The 16,288-nt window shown below is 35.6% G+C and overlaps 2 protein-coding genes across 6 annotated transcripts; one reads left to right on the top strand and one right to left on the bottom strand.

Annotated features, from left to right (window-relative positions):
* Window positions 1-4: 4 nt before the first annotated feature.
* Window positions 5-5,597, top strand: LOC106152010 (uncharacterized). Of its 3 annotated transcripts, none has more exons than XM_013525460.3 (9): window positions 5-1,151; window positions 1,489-1,608; window positions 2,108-2,242; window positions 2,422-2,533; window positions 3,128-3,342; window positions 3,789-3,967; window positions 4,100-4,159; window positions 4,514-4,595; window positions 5,045-5,597. In XM_013525460.3, the coding sequence occupies exons 2-9, from the start codon at window positions 1,593-1,595 to the stop codon at window positions 5,308-5,310; spliced, it is 1,065 nt and encodes a 354-aa protein (XP_013380914.2). In that variant the 5' UTR covers window positions 5-1,151; window positions 1,489-1,592; the 3' UTR covers window positions 5,311-5,597. The 3 variants fall into 3 exon arrangements, with proteins under 3 accessions (XP_013380914.2, XP_013380916.2, XP_013380917.2); XM_013525462.2 differs by having other exon boundaries at window positions 1,381-1,608; XM_013525463.2 differs by lacking the exons at window positions 5-1,151; window positions 1,489-1,608 and having other exon boundaries at window positions 2,108-2,213.
* On the bottom strand, window positions 4,659-16,056 carry LOC106166564 (heat shock cognate 71 kDa protein). Of its 3 annotated transcripts, none has more exons than XM_013545176.2 (9): window positions 15,870-16,056; window positions 11,320-11,538; window positions 10,619-10,824; window positions 10,016-10,168; window positions 9,226-9,781; window positions 8,654-8,856; window positions 8,088-8,286; window positions 7,390-7,622; window positions 4,659-7,119 (listed from the first exon to the last, which is right to left on the bottom strand). In XM_013545176.2, exons 2-9 carry the CDS (start codon window positions 11,522-11,524, stop codon window positions 6,937-6,939), a joined length of 1,938 nt encoding a protein of 645 aa, XP_013400630.2. In that variant the 5' UTR covers window positions 11,525-11,538; window positions 15,870-16,056; the 3' UTR covers window positions 4,659-6,936. The 3 variants fall into 3 exon arrangements, with proteins under 3 accessions (XP_013400630.2, XP_013400629.2, XP_013400631.2); XM_013545175.3 differs by having other exon boundaries at window positions 15,856-16,054; XM_013545177.3 differs by lacking the exon at window positions 15,870-16,056 and adding an exon at window positions 12,255-12,407.
* Between the last annotated feature and the right edge of the window lie 232 nt (window positions 16,057-16,288).

The raw sequence follows: 16,288 nt of genomic DNA, 5'->3' as shown, positions 1-16,288 counted from the left end.
TCGATCTCCTAGGTTAACCCATCTGTGAGGGGTCTCTCACTAAATTACATTCAGCTTAAGTGGCTGTGATGTTTGGCACGCCTGCTGAACCTGTTACTTGGCACGCCTCCTGATGGTTGTGGTCACTATCGTTTAGCAGTTTCAATATTACTAAACTTGCATACCTAGGACAATTTTTGTGAACAGACACAGTGTATAAGCAGTCTAAATCTGAATATCTTCCTCTGAGAGGCTCAAACATTTTTTCACAACCCCTCATAAATCAGTCTGCAATTATTGCACATGTGCACCTGATTCTGAAAACCTTTAAGGCCTGACATTTCATGCCATCCATTGCACAGAGTTTAGTGTATACCATGGCTGCACGGCTTTGGTACATATGCTTTTTGTATGGATTAAACGGAAAAATAGTAATGATATTGTATTATTAAAATGCATAAATTTGTCAACTTAACTAGGTCTCTAGCTGATAAAATTTCGGGGACGGGCAGGTCATTTTGTGCACATTGTCAATTTCTATACATGTGACTGTTAAACAATAGGTACATTGTATAGCAGATCGAAGCATTCCTATCTTCAGCACATTTTTTTTGCTTGTGCATAGATGACCTATTTTTGCCACCCCAAGTCTGAACTTTAGCCCCGGTTTTGAAATTGTACACTCAATTCTTTCTTGTGGTTACACAGTGTTGGTTTGGCCGCACTGGATCATGACCAGCTTATCAGTTTTATCTGCATGGCCTTACTGGAGCTTGGCACTTCAGGTATATACCTTCAATCTATGCCAGGTATGCTCAACATGATATTTAATAAAAGGGCTTGGAGAGTTGCATCTCTCGGGTTATTTGTAGTAGCCAAACTGAATTGATAATTTCTGTTTGTGGTTACTAAGGTGGACTTTTTTCTTTTTGTAGTAATTTTAATCAGGGCACTAGCTAATTCTCGTTTTTATTTACGGAATCTGTATCCAAATATTTGATTCTGCACACTTAGTTCCTCATTAAGAGTGGAGATATATAGTTTTGGCATAGATGATTTAAACATGCTGCACTGTGTGTTATCAGTGTATTTGTCTACTATGATGTAATATGGCTGGTTGATGCTTTAAGGGATTTTGAGTCAAGTTCAGTTGACCTCCAGTTTGCTAATAGGTAAGTATGTAGATATAGTCATTTGTTCATTTAGTAATAATTCTGATTAAACCTCTGACAACATTTAAGCTCATATAATACTTGAAAGAATTTATAAAATGGTTGGCACCATCCATGTTGCAGTGTTTGTTGAAAGTATATCGACATACATGTTTTCGGGTTTTACATGGTCAAATATAGCAGTGCTTATCTCTTGTGGAGAGCTGGTGTGATTGATATGTCTTTTCAGTGTATTCAGTCTATATGGTTATATGGGTGCATATATGTGGACATGCATGAGTTCAGCCAAAGTACTGTCTATAACTTGTTAAAACTTGGGTTGTTTGCATTGTGACAGTATAACCCAAAGTAACTGGACCAAACAACTGAACTGAACTGCTGGTCAGTGGAAATAAGAGAAGCTGAATTTTACTTTATTCCTACCAGGCTGATAAACCAGAGATGGCGGGAACACAAGGTAGTGTCTTTCTGTTACTTAGTAGTTGTAGTATTTGGTGGTTGCTATGCAGTATAAGTAGCAATTCCAGTGGCAGTTAGCCATAGCATCGGTAGTCACAGTAACTATTTTACAAGTTTTTTGTCAGCAGTGATTGAAATTAATTAACTAAATAGAAATTTAGTCAAGTTTCTTTTCATTACAGAATATTTATTAAAGGATACAAACATATACACATATATTCATAATTCAAATCTTAGAATCCTATGCTTTGCATAAAAATTTACTTAGTTGCTAAAAAAATCATATGAGGGAGGTAAAAGGTTATTTCTCTGTCTAATGTATTGATGATAATTAAGTAGTAGTAATCGGTCATTTTTCAAAAAATGTTTTCTTTTTCTACAAACCATGCAAGGAATTAATTCATACCTTGATAAAGCTCAAAGTTTTTCATCAGAAAAGAGTTTGAAAAAGGTCAGTTTTCCACCTTATGCTGATGATCTTTACTATTAATTCCCAGGTCTTCTTACCACAGTGATTGGTAGCTATCCAAAGCCAGATTACCTTAAGATACCTGACTGGTTCCGGTCAAGTCACACTGGCTACTCCAGTGACCAATATGATGAGTATGTCCGACGTAAAGTTAGGGCTGAAGGTAGTATTACATTGAAATTGTAAATTTGAATGAAAGAATAGGTGTGTGCATGTGTATGTGCGTGCATGTGTGCGTGTGTGTGTAAAATGCATGTAAGTAAACATGTATTTTTATATGGATGACAATGTAACTGTAATATTGATAAACATTTTTATAAGACTAAGAGTGGAACTTTTCAGAATCAGTGGTGGAGAAGGCCCTTGCAGAGTGTATGGAAGAGCAGACAGCCTTGGGCATTGATGTTATTACTGATGGTGAAATAAGGAGAGAGAACTACATCTATCCATTCTGGTAATGGCAGCTGTAATGCCATTTTTTTTTTCAGGCCTGTAGCCAATAATATAATATGGGAGAAGGGGTATTTCTCTGTAGTCAAATCATATCTTTTGACCATAAATTGTCACATTAATTGGTAGCATATTTTCAATTAATTTTCGTTGCTGAAAGGGCATTTATTTTACCCCCCCCCCTCGCCTATAAACTTGTCTTTATTAATATAGTTCCAACATTTTCCTTTTGGGTAAGGCTTATATTTATCTACACACACACATTGGATTGAAATACCATAAAATGAGAATTCATTGTAAATAGTTCTATATATATGTTCAGTATGTTTCATGAAGCTAAAACAAAAATTTACAGATTCAAAATGCCTGTGATCTGAGGAATTATTACATCTGTCTTTCCCTGACGTCTTGCGTCAACATTATCTGGAAGTTTGTGAACAGTATTTCAAACTGATTATTTCTATATAATCAGCTCACTTAGATTCATAATCTTTGGAACATTGATTTAAAATCACAGATGGAATAGACTTAAAATCATTAGATGGAATAGATTACCTTAGAGCAATTATAACCTTCCACTTTCTGTTTTATTTTTTAGTCGCCATTTGAAGAATTTCAGCTTTGAGGAACTCACCTTCAAGACATATCGCAATGGTGCCTGTTCTGGCCAAGTACCTACAGTGATTGGTCCTCTAGAACGAGCCAGTGCTGACCCCTGGTGTGCATCAGAGTGGCAAGAGAGCCAAGCAATGACCAAGACTCCAGTCAAGTATACTATGCCTGGACCTATGACTATCATAGGAAGCACAGCAAGTATGTAAGGGCTCATTCCCATGTAGCCTATTGTTCTATGTAGATCTAGATCTATCCAAATTCCCTGTGACTCTCGCTGAATGCAATCAGTTTAACAAATTAACACTTCCTCCTGGGGGTGAGTAAAATACGGAAAAGCTGGTTATTATACGAGTATGTTGCAAACTAGAGAAGCTGTGTTAATCTGTTTTATTGATTGCACTCAGCGAGAGTCCCTACAGGGTTGAATCAATCTACGTAGACTGATAGTTTCAATGGGGATGAGCTCTAATAAAATACTTCATGTAATACTGTCTATAAGTCATCCAGTTGTATTTTATATATTTTTAAGTTTTTAATTAGTTACTCGACTACCAGTTTAGTTTTATTGATATATTGCATCTTCCAGTTGGTAGAACCTATATAATGTCTAGAAATTATGTATCAGTATCTTTCTTTTTTTAAAGATAAGTTCTACCAGCATGATAAAGAACTGAGCGAGGTTCTCGTAAAACTTGTGAATCGAGAGGTGCTTGCCCTAGCAGCTGCTGGTTGCAAATATATACAGATTGATGAACCAGTTATGGTGCGAAACCCAGAAATTGCAATGGATTATGGGATTGATCACCTGGCCAGATGTTTTGAGGTAATGATGTTGATGAAAACTGTAGACAGATAGCAAATTTCATCTAAAATTTTTAAAAATTTCATATTTAGTTTGCTGCTTTATATTTATGATTTTTGTGTGTGTGTGTTTTTTTTTTTTTTTCTCCTATAGGGTGTTGGTCCAGAGGTTGAGAAGATAGTACATTTATGCTGTGGATATCCCAACTGTCTGGTAAATATGCCAGGGCATTAATTAGACAAACAGATTTGGCATATTTATGTACTAGTATATTAAATTTAAGTTACAAATTACATTAAACTACTGGAAATTTAAGCTCTTTTTCTTCTATTGATTTCATGTGAGGACTAGCTTATTTTGATCTAGACAAATTAATGTGATACCAGCTAGTATTTTTCTTATGGTGACAAGGGCAAGTTACCCAAAGGTTGATACATTTTTAGGTAAAAATATGTTTGAATATTGTTCTTTTATAGATAAGGATAAATTGTATACAGTGATTCTCTTTTTATGTAACAAAAGGTCATGATATATTATGCAGTCGAAATTTCATTATTTTAATTTTAGGATCAGACGGATTACTTGAAAGCAGATCCCTCTGTATACATGGACTTAGCCGAGAAACTCGATAATGCACAATTTGATGCAGGTAAGTTATATTGAATTGTGAATGCCAATATGAATCAGGCTGGCCTTCATGCAGTTCTAAATATTTGTATTTTAGCACCCTCATTTATTAAAGTTTTATACATTGACTACAATGGTATCATTTATTTGGTAAATGAAATAAACCTTTCATTAACTGCCGTGCATACAAATATATACATACCTACATAGTGTACAGAAGTGAATAAAATAACCAAAACTTCAAAGTAATATGAAATTGAATGATCAGGAAAAATTGAAGCACTAATATATCATTTTCTGTTTGCCTGCTAACGACATATCCATTTAAAATGTGACAATGACATCACTTTTGCTTTCAGTTAGTTTTGTACATCGACCAGTTCTTCCAGAAATGGTTGTGTTTGGTTATTTCTCACTTGAATGTAAATTTTTAAAATTCACACGTATAAAAGAATGCCACTCTTGTTTCAGTTTCTATTGAAGATGCTCATTGTCACAACAATCTAGCTCTACTGGAGAAATTCAAAAAGACCAAAGTAATCTTCGGTGTTGTCGCCATTGCCAAAAGTCAAGTGGAGACTGTGGAGGAGATTAAATCGCGTGTCATGGAGGCATTGAAGCACATACCTAAGGAACGCATCATTCTGGCCCCAGATTGTGGTCTGGCCTTCTTGCCTCGAAATATTTTACGTCAGAAGCTGAGCAACATGGTGGCAGCAGCAAAGTCCATCGTCTGATTTCCTCAGCTGTTTCGACTTTTGTTAAATTGAGGATGGTTTTCAGGTCTCTTGTGAAATTGTGAACATTAATTGATTCAATGCAGATTCACACTTATTTTTTTAAGCATTTAATTTGCTAGTATTTTACAAGGTTCAGATTTTGAAGGCACTGACAAAAACTGCCTAGATGGGCAATAGGTGTAGAACTATTATGCAATCATCTTTGAATCAAGTGTCTTTACATTATTTTAATAGTTTTCATGATTATCAATTTTTTTAAGCACAAAAATAAATTAATGTTTGAATATTGTTAGTGCAAAATAAAAAAAATTGACATATTTTTTTTTTTGCTATTTTAAAATGCTTTCCCTAACATTCAAAATTTAAGCCATGAGAGACAATTGCCAAAGGCAAAAATTACATTTATTCTAAAGAATATAGTAAAAACAGATAGTAACAATAAAACAAAACAAAAAAAAAAAAAACATGATCAATATACTCAAAAGACAAACTTGTAACTAGCAAAACTCGTGTTTTAAAGGTACCTTGTACCTATGTTTAAAATATTTTCATGTACAATGGTTTGTGAGAACATAAATTTTGCTTTTCTCAAGGAAAAATACATTTGGTGCAAAATTCCTGCATTATATAGGAAACATTTAACATTTTCAGTCAAGCAACATTTGTCAATTTAGAGGTTAAAAAAATTGATTTTTTGTTGTTGTTTCACAGAAACAATATCATATGGCACAAAACAGAAAAAAAAAGTTTCACATTTTGAAACATAAAATTCAATATGTTGTCTTTGGTAAATGTGTAATATAAATATAACAAAGAAAATGTCTTAAGCATGCAAAGAATGAATAGTAATTACGTAAGATGTTATGGTACCAGTTATGTCCATCCCACTTGATAAAATGATGCTTTTAATTATTTGTGGGAATTTTAAGAACTGACTGTTAAACAATATATACCTATCCCAGCAGGCACCTTTTTCTAAATGTTATCTGCGCCTTTACTTCAGGAAGTCGTATTATCATGTCAATGACATGTAAGTTCACAATATGTTATTCATGAATGGCTTAAATTTAAGGATTTTAATTTAAGAGTGCAATCTTATAATTATTTAATAATTTGTTGTTTTTTATCTTTAATACTGTAAAACCACAACCATTAAGTCTTTACAACAATTTGAGAAATTTTTTCTTATTTGCAGAAAATCGTCTAACAAGGATCTTAGACTTATGGCCTCCGTGTATGCCATAAGAATATGACCTTTACATTTCAAGAAATATAATTTAGATGGTCAATCACTGTCGGAAATGTTTGTGTTTACAACTTTATAAAATATTTACCATCCAGTACTTCTGGACTTTCATCATAACCCAAAGTTATGGATAATTCAAGTTAATGGGAATACAGGACCCATGTATTATTACATGTAACAGTGTATAAGCAATTTAACAGCACAAATCTTATCATCAAAAAGTTACTATCCCTAGACAAATATCAACCACATAAAGCCTACTGTCTGATGTACAGAGTTAAAATATATGTAAATGTTACATAATAATGTCATCAAGCTGCAACAATAAACATGGAAGCACTTCAGCTGTGAATGATTAAAAAAAAAACATGGCACATTTAATCCACTTCTTCAATGGTTGGTCCCTGGCCACCTTGACCCCCCTGACCTTGACCCCCAGGAGCACCTCCACCGGGGGCGCCACCTGCACCCTCAGCTCCCTGGTACAGCTTGGTGATGATGGGGTTGCAGATCTTCTCCAGCTCCTTCTGTTTGTCTTCAAACTCTTCCTTCTCTGCCAGCTGAATTAGTAATTAAATTTATAAATAAATAAATAAATTAATTAGCTGAAATACATAATTAAATTTATTAACTAATTATTTAACATCAAATGAACTTAACACAACTGTCTCTCCTTATAATTTTTTCCCTTAATTTTTAAAGTGTTCCCTTCAGTAAACAAAATCTGAATTTCATCCAAAAAAGTGTTACCTTTATTGTGGTAATGTGCATATTATTTCCAAATCAAAGTGAATATATGCCATGTGATACATAAAGTTGTGTATTAGTACCTGGTTACTATCCAGCCAATCTATCACTTCTTTACATTTGTTGGTGATAGTGTCACGGTCGCTGTCACTAATCTTATCCTTCAGCTTTTCATCCTCCACTGTAGATTTCATATTGAACGCGTAGCTTTCCAGGCCATTCTTGGCGTGAATGCGATTGCGTTGTTTCTCATCCTCGGCCTTGTACTGGTCAGCTTCGTTGACCATACGGTCAATTTCTTCCTTGCTCAGTCGACCTGGTAACAGATTAAACATGATCAAACTGAATGTTTTACTTCCATGTATATCTTTGTGTTTTGGGTTGATTTTTAAAAATGGACATCACAAATATAAAAAATGCTGTGACATTAATTTCAAGATCCTGTCTGGTGGGTCTTTGGAAGGAAACTGGAGCCCAATTGTTGAATATGTAAATAACTTGAACCATTTAAACAAGCTTCACTTTATGTTTACACTTCTCGCTGGGTTAAATTTGATTAAGTATATAACATATTTTGACTTGGCCAAGAAAACTGTAAAAAATCATTCATCATTTATCAGCAAAAATTTTCACCAATTTGGATGAAAATTTTATTTGCTTAACATTGCTGAATTATTTTACTAAAAGAAATTTTATTCCAGGGTCTTTACAAAATAATAATAAAAAATAGAATAAGTTAAAAATCTGCACAGCAGTGACGCTAGAAAGTTTTTTACAATACCTTTGTCATTTGTAATTGTAATCTTGTTCTCCTTTCCTGTGCTCTTGTCAGCAGCAGAGACATTCAAGATACCGTTGGCATCGATATCAAACGTGACCTCTATCTGAGGGACACCGCGAGGGGCGGGTGGAATACCCGTTAGCTCAAACTTGCCCAGCAAGTTGTTGTCTTTGGTCATAGCCCTCTCACCCTCGTACACCTGAAACACAAACAAGTTTTTTTTAACGCACTTACCCAAGCAGGTGAATATTGAATATTTACCCACGGTAATAGGTTTTTAATTTCAATTATAATTTACAATAGTACATTAAATTTAGAAAAAAAAAAGATTTTTTTTCTCCCTCAACCAATGTCATTACTTTTCCAACACATTAAACAAACAGCTTTGGATATTCAATCATTATCATCAAAGTCACTATTTTCCCGGATGCCATGTTTTTGTTTGTTTAATTAAACAAAATTTATCTCCTTTTTTTTTTCTTTTTTATTCTTTTTTTGACATATTATAGTTTTATGCCTATTACCCACAGTTAACAGCCCAGTGGTCAAGAGTGACCAGTACTGACCTGTATAAGCACACCAGGCTGGTTGTCAGCATATGTGGTGAACACCTGGGTCTGCTTGGTGGGGACAGTGGTGTTCCTCTTAATGAGAGCGGTCATCACCCCTCCAGCTGTTTCTATGCCCAGGGAAAGAGGGGCAACATCCAGCAGCAAGAGGTCCTGGACCTCGTCAGACTTGTCACCCGACAGAATGGCAGCCTGGACAGCTGGAATAGGTAAACAATTTGCACAATGATATTATATTAAGTAGAATAATCAAGAGAAGAAATGTGGTGTGCATGTGCAGGAGAAAAAGACCAAACTTTTTTGAAAATAAAAATTTGTAAATATAAAAGCCCATTCGAAACTGGCAATTATTAACATCATTTTGAGCAGCAATAGTGCAACATTTACCTGTGCATAAGAAGGAATTTCTATTTATGCGGCAATGTAATTTTGACAAAAAAGGAATTCTTTTTCCAAGTAATTCTCAAAAGAAAAAAAAAAAATTATTGCCAAGAATTTTGAAACCGTGAATACAAAAATTGAAATCTAAAAAATCATTGCATTAACAGTTGCTCAAGCTTAGTGCCAACCTGCTCCGTAAGCCACAGCCTCATCTGGGTTGATGCTCTTGTTCAATTCCTTGCCGTTGAAGAAATCCTGGAGCAGCTTCTGGATCCTGGGAATACGCGTGGAGCCGCCCACGAGAACAATCTCGTGAATCTGACCCTTGTCGAGCTTGGCATCCCTCAGGGCCTTCTCGACAGGTTCCAGGGTGCCGCGGAAGAGATCAGCGCAGAGTTCCTCAAAGCGAGCACGAGTGATGTTGGTGTAGAAATCGATTCCTTCGAAGAGGGAATCGATTTCAATGCTTGCTTGAGTGCTGGAGGAAAGGGTTCGCTTGGCACGCTCGCAGGCTGTGCGTAGACGGCGCACAGCACGCTTGTTTTGTGTGATGTCTTTCTTGTTTTTACGCTTGAATTCAGAGATGAAGTGGTTGACCATTCTGTTGTCGAAATCTTCTCCTCCCAAGTGGGTGTCACCAGATGTAGACTTGACCTCAAATATACCGTCCTCAATGGTCAAGATGGACACATCAAAAGTACCACCACCAAGATCAAAGATGAGGACATGCTTTTCTGCCCCAACCTGGAAAAACAATTAGTAAAACGCTCTTAATTTAAATAAATCGTCACATTTCTTTAAACCAGTTCATACAAAATAGGCCATCTTTGTTTAAAAATATGTTGAAATTTTCTAGACCTCTTAAATGCTTACAAAAAGCTTACGAAATCAATGGGTATTGTGCTAGTTGTGCTAAGTCTCCAAATGTGCCACAAAAATCACCATGCACCATCAAGTTTTCACAGCCAACACACTCACCTTCTTGTCCAACCCATAAGCAATGGCGGCAGCCGTGGGTTCATTGATGATACGCATCACGTTCATGCCAGAGATGGTGCCGGCATCTTTGGTGGCCTGGCGCTGGGAATCATTAAAGTAAGCTGGAACTGTGATCACGGAGTCTGTCACTTTCTGTGAAATAGAAAGTTTTTAGTATTACTCACAGATTCTAACCACGGTAATTGTGTGTGTAGTCTAGTTACGCCATCTTAATTTTATCATTTATTATTATCAACCACTTCAGTCTATATTATCAAATCAACAACATGCAAAAGATTTTTTTTAGCAGCCACATTTTAAAAGTGCACTGAAAATAAAAACCATCTGAGACACATCAAAAACTTAATGTACACTCAAAGGACTTTTGTCCACTTGTCCACTTTTTTATCAATTAAAAAATTGGTAATGGTCACCTAGTAGGCTACCCCTTTCATCTTTTAATTTTTTTATTTACTTATTTTGTTCAATTACCCGACTGTATGCAGGTTACACTTTTTTTTTTTTTTTTTTTTTTTGCAATTACATATTCACCAGACGACCAACAATAGGCCTACTAAATCATATTCAGAGTGTTCAGCTTACTTTGCCAAGATAAGCCTCAGCCACCTCCTTCATCTTCACCAACACCATGGAAGAGATCTCCTCAGGATAGAAAGTTTTCTGTTCTCCCTTGTATTCCACCTGGATCTTTGGTTTGCCGCCCTCATTGATGACCATGAAGGAGAAATGCTTCATGTCTGCGGCAACAGAGGGGTCGTCAAACTTGCGGCCAATGAGACGCTTTGCATCTTAATTAATCAATGATGAAAAAGAGATGTTTATTATCACTGATTATGACTGTGAAGTAAAAATTTGGCTTTGTCCGACGAGAAATATGAGTAAAAAATGAAAATTTAATTTTATAAATTGATTGATAATTTAATAAATGGAAGTTCATAAAGTTCTTAGCTCTTTTCATTTTCAAAACAAATTTGAAAATATGAATTAAAAACTGAAGAGAAAATGCCAGTATCATACAACTTGTACATGGCAAATGTTCAAAAATACTAGTCTTTCTGATAAACCATTCAATATTTCTTGTGATGCAGGGCAATTTTTTTGTATCTTACTTTCATTTTAGACATGCATTTCTGCTCAACTTATATTTTAACTTGTATCCACTTACAGTTATCTCAAGATGTATTTATATATTGAAAATCTACTGAACACTTCCTGGTATTTTATTTTAGACTCAAAATCAATACATGATTATTAAGAATTGGTCATCCGAGTTCTCCACTTACCAAACACAGTGTTGCTAGGGTTCATCGCAACCTGGTTCATGGCAGCGTCTCCAATCAGACGCTCAGAGTCGGTGAACGCCACATAGCTGGGGGTGGTGCGATTACCCTGGTCATTGGCGATGATCTCCACCTTGCCATGTTGAAACACGCCCACACAGGAATAGGTGGTGCCCAAGTCAATTCCAATAGCTGGTCCTTTGCTCATATTGTTGGTTTAGTCTGTGGGGAAACAATACCATTTTTTTAAATAAAGAAAATAAAATAGATAAATAAATAATTCTTTCATTAATAAATGACATTTTATTGAATATAAAAGGGAAACCATTTCTCAGACCATGTGGAATGGGAAAAGACCTGTTCATGGTTGCTTTTATTTATAGAAATTAAAAAAAAAAGATCCCTGCCACCCAGTAAAAAAAATAATACTCCACCTGTTTCAATGACCTAGTTGTTTATCACAAACACAGCTTGATGCAAGGCTATTTTTAAATGATATAATAAAACTCATTCAAAATGATGGGGGAGAAAACATGTTTAGGCAATCAGGTCTAATTTATGCTGTTGAAATGAGACTGAATATTCATTTTTGCCCGAGGAGCTGACACTATTATGCGGTTTCTTGCTATACATTATTAAGTACAGCTACAGCTAGTGCAATGATCTAACATTTCACCTGCCAGACACAGTCTCCCTCCATTCTGTAAAAAAGTACATCTGCCCAACTTTCTGGCATCTGCTGACTCTAGTTTTCTTTCTCTCAAATTACGAGATCCTGAGACGAGTTTCTCAAACTTTCAAAAGAAATATTTGTGTGAATTTGAGGCTCAACTTTCTTGGCCCCAACTATACCACTAACCATGTAATTGTATTACAAGCAGACATGTTTCATCATGGAAATCTTGCTAAATATTCCCTTAACTGTTAATACAACTTACCTCACCTACTAGTGAAGCGGTTCTTCTGCACCTTAATTAATGCGATACAAATGAGTCAGAGACAGACTGCAGGTAGCCTCCACCACACCTCAACAGGTTTACCTGTTATATGTCTTTGAGATCTCGTTTGGTCTGCTTTACATCTAAACTAGCCTTTGGAGAATTTTACTGCAGACTGCAGAGTGCATACTAGTAATTTGCTCACATCAAGTTTTAATTTGGCTTTTTGTCTAGGTCTGGTCCATTTCATCTGCAGTGAATTTTTTCCCACTTACTTTGCTTTTCACTTTTTTTCATTTTTATCGTTCACTTTTTTTCATTTTCATTTTTTTTTCTTGAAAAGAAACCAATGCCCAGCTTGTCATAGGTATAATTTCAGGCCGGAAGGGTGTGAAAACCTTTACCTGTCATGTATACATGTACCTTACCCTACTACAGGGTCCATTTGAATAATTACATAGACATAAATGTAGCCATGCTTCACCTAAGCACTAAATGTCTCAACTATCCCCAACACTGGTCCTCAACGTGGTATATATTTGTCTGAAAACAACTTATTAATAGGTTGCACCTTTTTATATGCCATTTGTAGACTGTTTAAAGAGCGCAGTGTCTGATGTCCGGCAATTACAAGCATTGACCACAATCAGCCTAGCAATTTAGTCAGGTACAGTAATCTAGACTGGTTAAATGTGAAAGGTGAGAAATAAAATATATGCCTCACAATGAGAAGGTTACACCTATCCGGCCAAGTAGGACTATATCGGAGCAGTAAAAAGAGGTGCATGAGATCTGGTAATTAGGAGGAATTATAGCATGTTAGCATGCCTTTGACCTAGGGGCCATTCCCAGACCCTATCGTACTAACCGTGGTTCGATCTACCTACAAGGGAATTCTTGCTAAATTGCAATCAACTTAAGCGGCTTGGATGTCTGTCCCGCCTACTGAAGCTGCTAGGCAGTGATTAATTATCGTTTAGCAGCTTCAGTAGACATGCTAGACATCTAAGCTGCTTAAAGTCATAATAACTCTTCGTTTTGGCCAAAAATTGGATTTCCTGGAAAAAACGGCAATTGTCCCGTACATACCACTGGTCAACGACCCCATTCCTGCATTCAAAGTTAATCCAGGGTTTTTTTCCTTAACGTACGGTTTTTTGTTAAAATCTCTTAAGAGATTTTAACTGACGGAGCTCTCTCTGACATTGCATAGTCACTGGTGACCTACTTAAAACCGCGGGAAAAGCAGACAACAACAACACTATATAACAATAATATAAGATTCATGATATATATTCGTCTTTTTGTTAAAAATGCATTTATATCCACAATGTGTGCCATTCTGGGCTGTTCGTTATCCGACGCACTATACAACAACTCGCAACTTACGTCTGCAAACTGCACTAGCGTTTGGTGCCATGTGTTATTTTGGTCTCGAATGAACGCGAGAATCCGCGTGACACCCAAACGTCATTGGCAACGAATGCCTTGATGACTGGGAAGAAAGGCATCGAAAGCCCTTCTGACAAGGACAGATTTTAGTTTTACTACAATAATGGCCGTTTTAGTGGTAAAATGCAATAGAATATATTTCCATGCGTTGTTTACAATGTATTTCTTGCGGATTTTTGAATCTCAAAGGAAGAGTTATTATTGCTTTAAGCTGAAAGCAATTTTGGGAGAAACCCCTCGGAGATGGATCGATCCTATTAGATTGATCTAGACGTGGGAACCCAGTCCTAGGTAACAATGCAATGATATATTCCAGAGCCTGTGAAAGAGAGTAGGTAAAATATTGCAGTAAGTCGGGTTGGAGAATGAGTAATTCCACCACACCTGTCTGAGCTGTATCTACTGCAGAAACCACATATTTGGAGAAAATTCCTGAGTTAACTGATAAATAATATCTCCTTTCAGCCAGGTCTAGCAACTTTATAACTACTCTTGTATTTTTCCATAGCCTGTGAACTCTTGTTTTTTTATTATTATTATTATTCAGGCCAGGATTACACTAACCTTTCTAATTCATGTAATTTACAACCTAAGTCTTTGCATTAACTGAGCAACTAATCTAAAACTCAGAGTATAGAAAATCTGCGAATTCAATTCCTGTTTTTTCGGTAAACATAATTCTTGCATGTATTCTAAACCATAGGATTACACTAAATTGTTATAATTTCTTTTTTTCTTTTTTTTTGTTCTTTTTTTTTTTTTTGTTTTTTTTTTTTTGGGGGGGGGGGGTGCATGAGACTACAAGAAAAAGGCAACTCTTGTTTCAGTCCATTTTTGGTTTGTTATTTGTTATATCACTAACAAAACTTCACAAAATAATAAACCCATATAGAGAAATCAAACTAAATTGTTATTAATAAGGAATAAGCTAAGGTAACTTATTTATTTCTTCTTAAAAAAAAATTGCACCTTTTTTCAGCCTATACCTCGTCTTGTTTATGACTATATGACTTCCAGACATAAGGACCTGAATGACCTGTTTGGTTTATTTTATAATCATGGCAGCATATAAAACCAGGTCAACCAAGAGCTCGTGTGTCTTGTATTTGCATGCAGATCACACATTGCCATGCAGGTACCTATTCCAGCGGGAGAATTAGCCCATCATAAAATAATGGCTGCCATTTCCTATGACTTAATCACTTCCCCAACGCCCAGTGTTAGTAATTAAAGTTCCCTACACATCTATAATCACCTGGTAATTCAAACGGAAAAAACCCTTATTTTTTTTAGATTTACTATCTTCCATGTTTTCTCCCAGTCTTTTTTTTTTTTTTTTTTTAAGTGCAAACAATGTTGCAGTTCTTAATGCTTGAGCAGTGTTTAAAGTTGATTGCCTCCTTCATCTAGGGTGTTAATTATAAATAATATCATTTAACCATTTTTAACTGGCCTGTTAACTGGCCTGAAACTCTTAATTCAGATTTCGAAAGGAAATCATGATGTCATATCCAACTATAGAACACATTGGGCTAGATCTGTCACAAAAAAAAAAATCCCCTGGGCAGTTTCAATACACACGATATCTGAGCTCCTTTATTACAAATCTAAATACAAACCGAAAGTGAAAGCATGACTAGGGCTTTCCAAGTCTCAAGTTTATTCAATCTCACAAGTTAAATATATTTCAAATATAATCAGCTGTTGCTTTTATTCATACAAAACCTTAATAATAATAATAATTATTATTATGATAAAAATAATAAAGATGTAAGTGATTTACACCAAAGTCATTTTTTTAGTTTACAATTTGACTGCAGCAGAATTTTGCATTCAATTTTTATTAGATGTAAGACTAATCAGATGATTGCATTTTCACATAATTTCAACTTGAAAACCTACAAATGAGGCAGCATGGCAACAGAAATTAATGTGTCAAGGACACGCTGTCCAAAATATATCCAGTTCAAGTCGCACGAAGTAAAAGCCGTGCCGCCCTCCTCTTTGTTACCTACCTACAGATGCCATGACCTTTTTTAACTTCCAATTGTTACCAAAAAAGTGTATGCAATCCAAGCGCGTAAACAACGTTTAAAATGAAATGAGCCGTTGCTTTTTATGGCATTTACCAAAAAGACTATGAACTTACCAAACAAAGCTTACTTGAAAACTTCTCCTAAATTCAGTTCGTCCAAATGACTTCTTTCCTCCGCTTGGCAGTATTTAAGTGTAACTCTGGATTTCTGGACTTTTCCTCAACCGCCCTACTTCGATAACCGGCTTCTGCGGTAGGCCAAAAATAAATATATGCAGCCCACGATTGTGCTGGAAGATTCCACGGGTTCGTTCTTTTCAGAAGCACTTCCGGGTCACCAAGACGCAGCTAACGCATTCACAATCAATGCAGTCGATCTTTCAGTTTCTTTTTGTGGTAGACCTCTTTGCTTCAAAACACTACTTCAAATATAATTTACTTAAGGCTATTCTTTCCGAAAACCCGAAAAAACGGAATTTATATTTATTTATTTATTAACATCTATTTATTTATAAATTAATTTATTCATTTCTATACTCTAGGTTAA

This window comes from Lingula anatina, chromosome 7 (assembly GCF_051362555.1).
Source record: "Lingula anatina isolate TDL-2025a chromosome 7, LinAna3.0, whole genome shotgun sequence".
Lineage (NCBI taxonomy): Eukaryota > Metazoa > Brachiopoda > Lingulata > Lingulida > Lingulidae > Lingula > Lingula anatina.
This window is presented reverse-complemented; position numbering and strand designations above follow the sequence as displayed.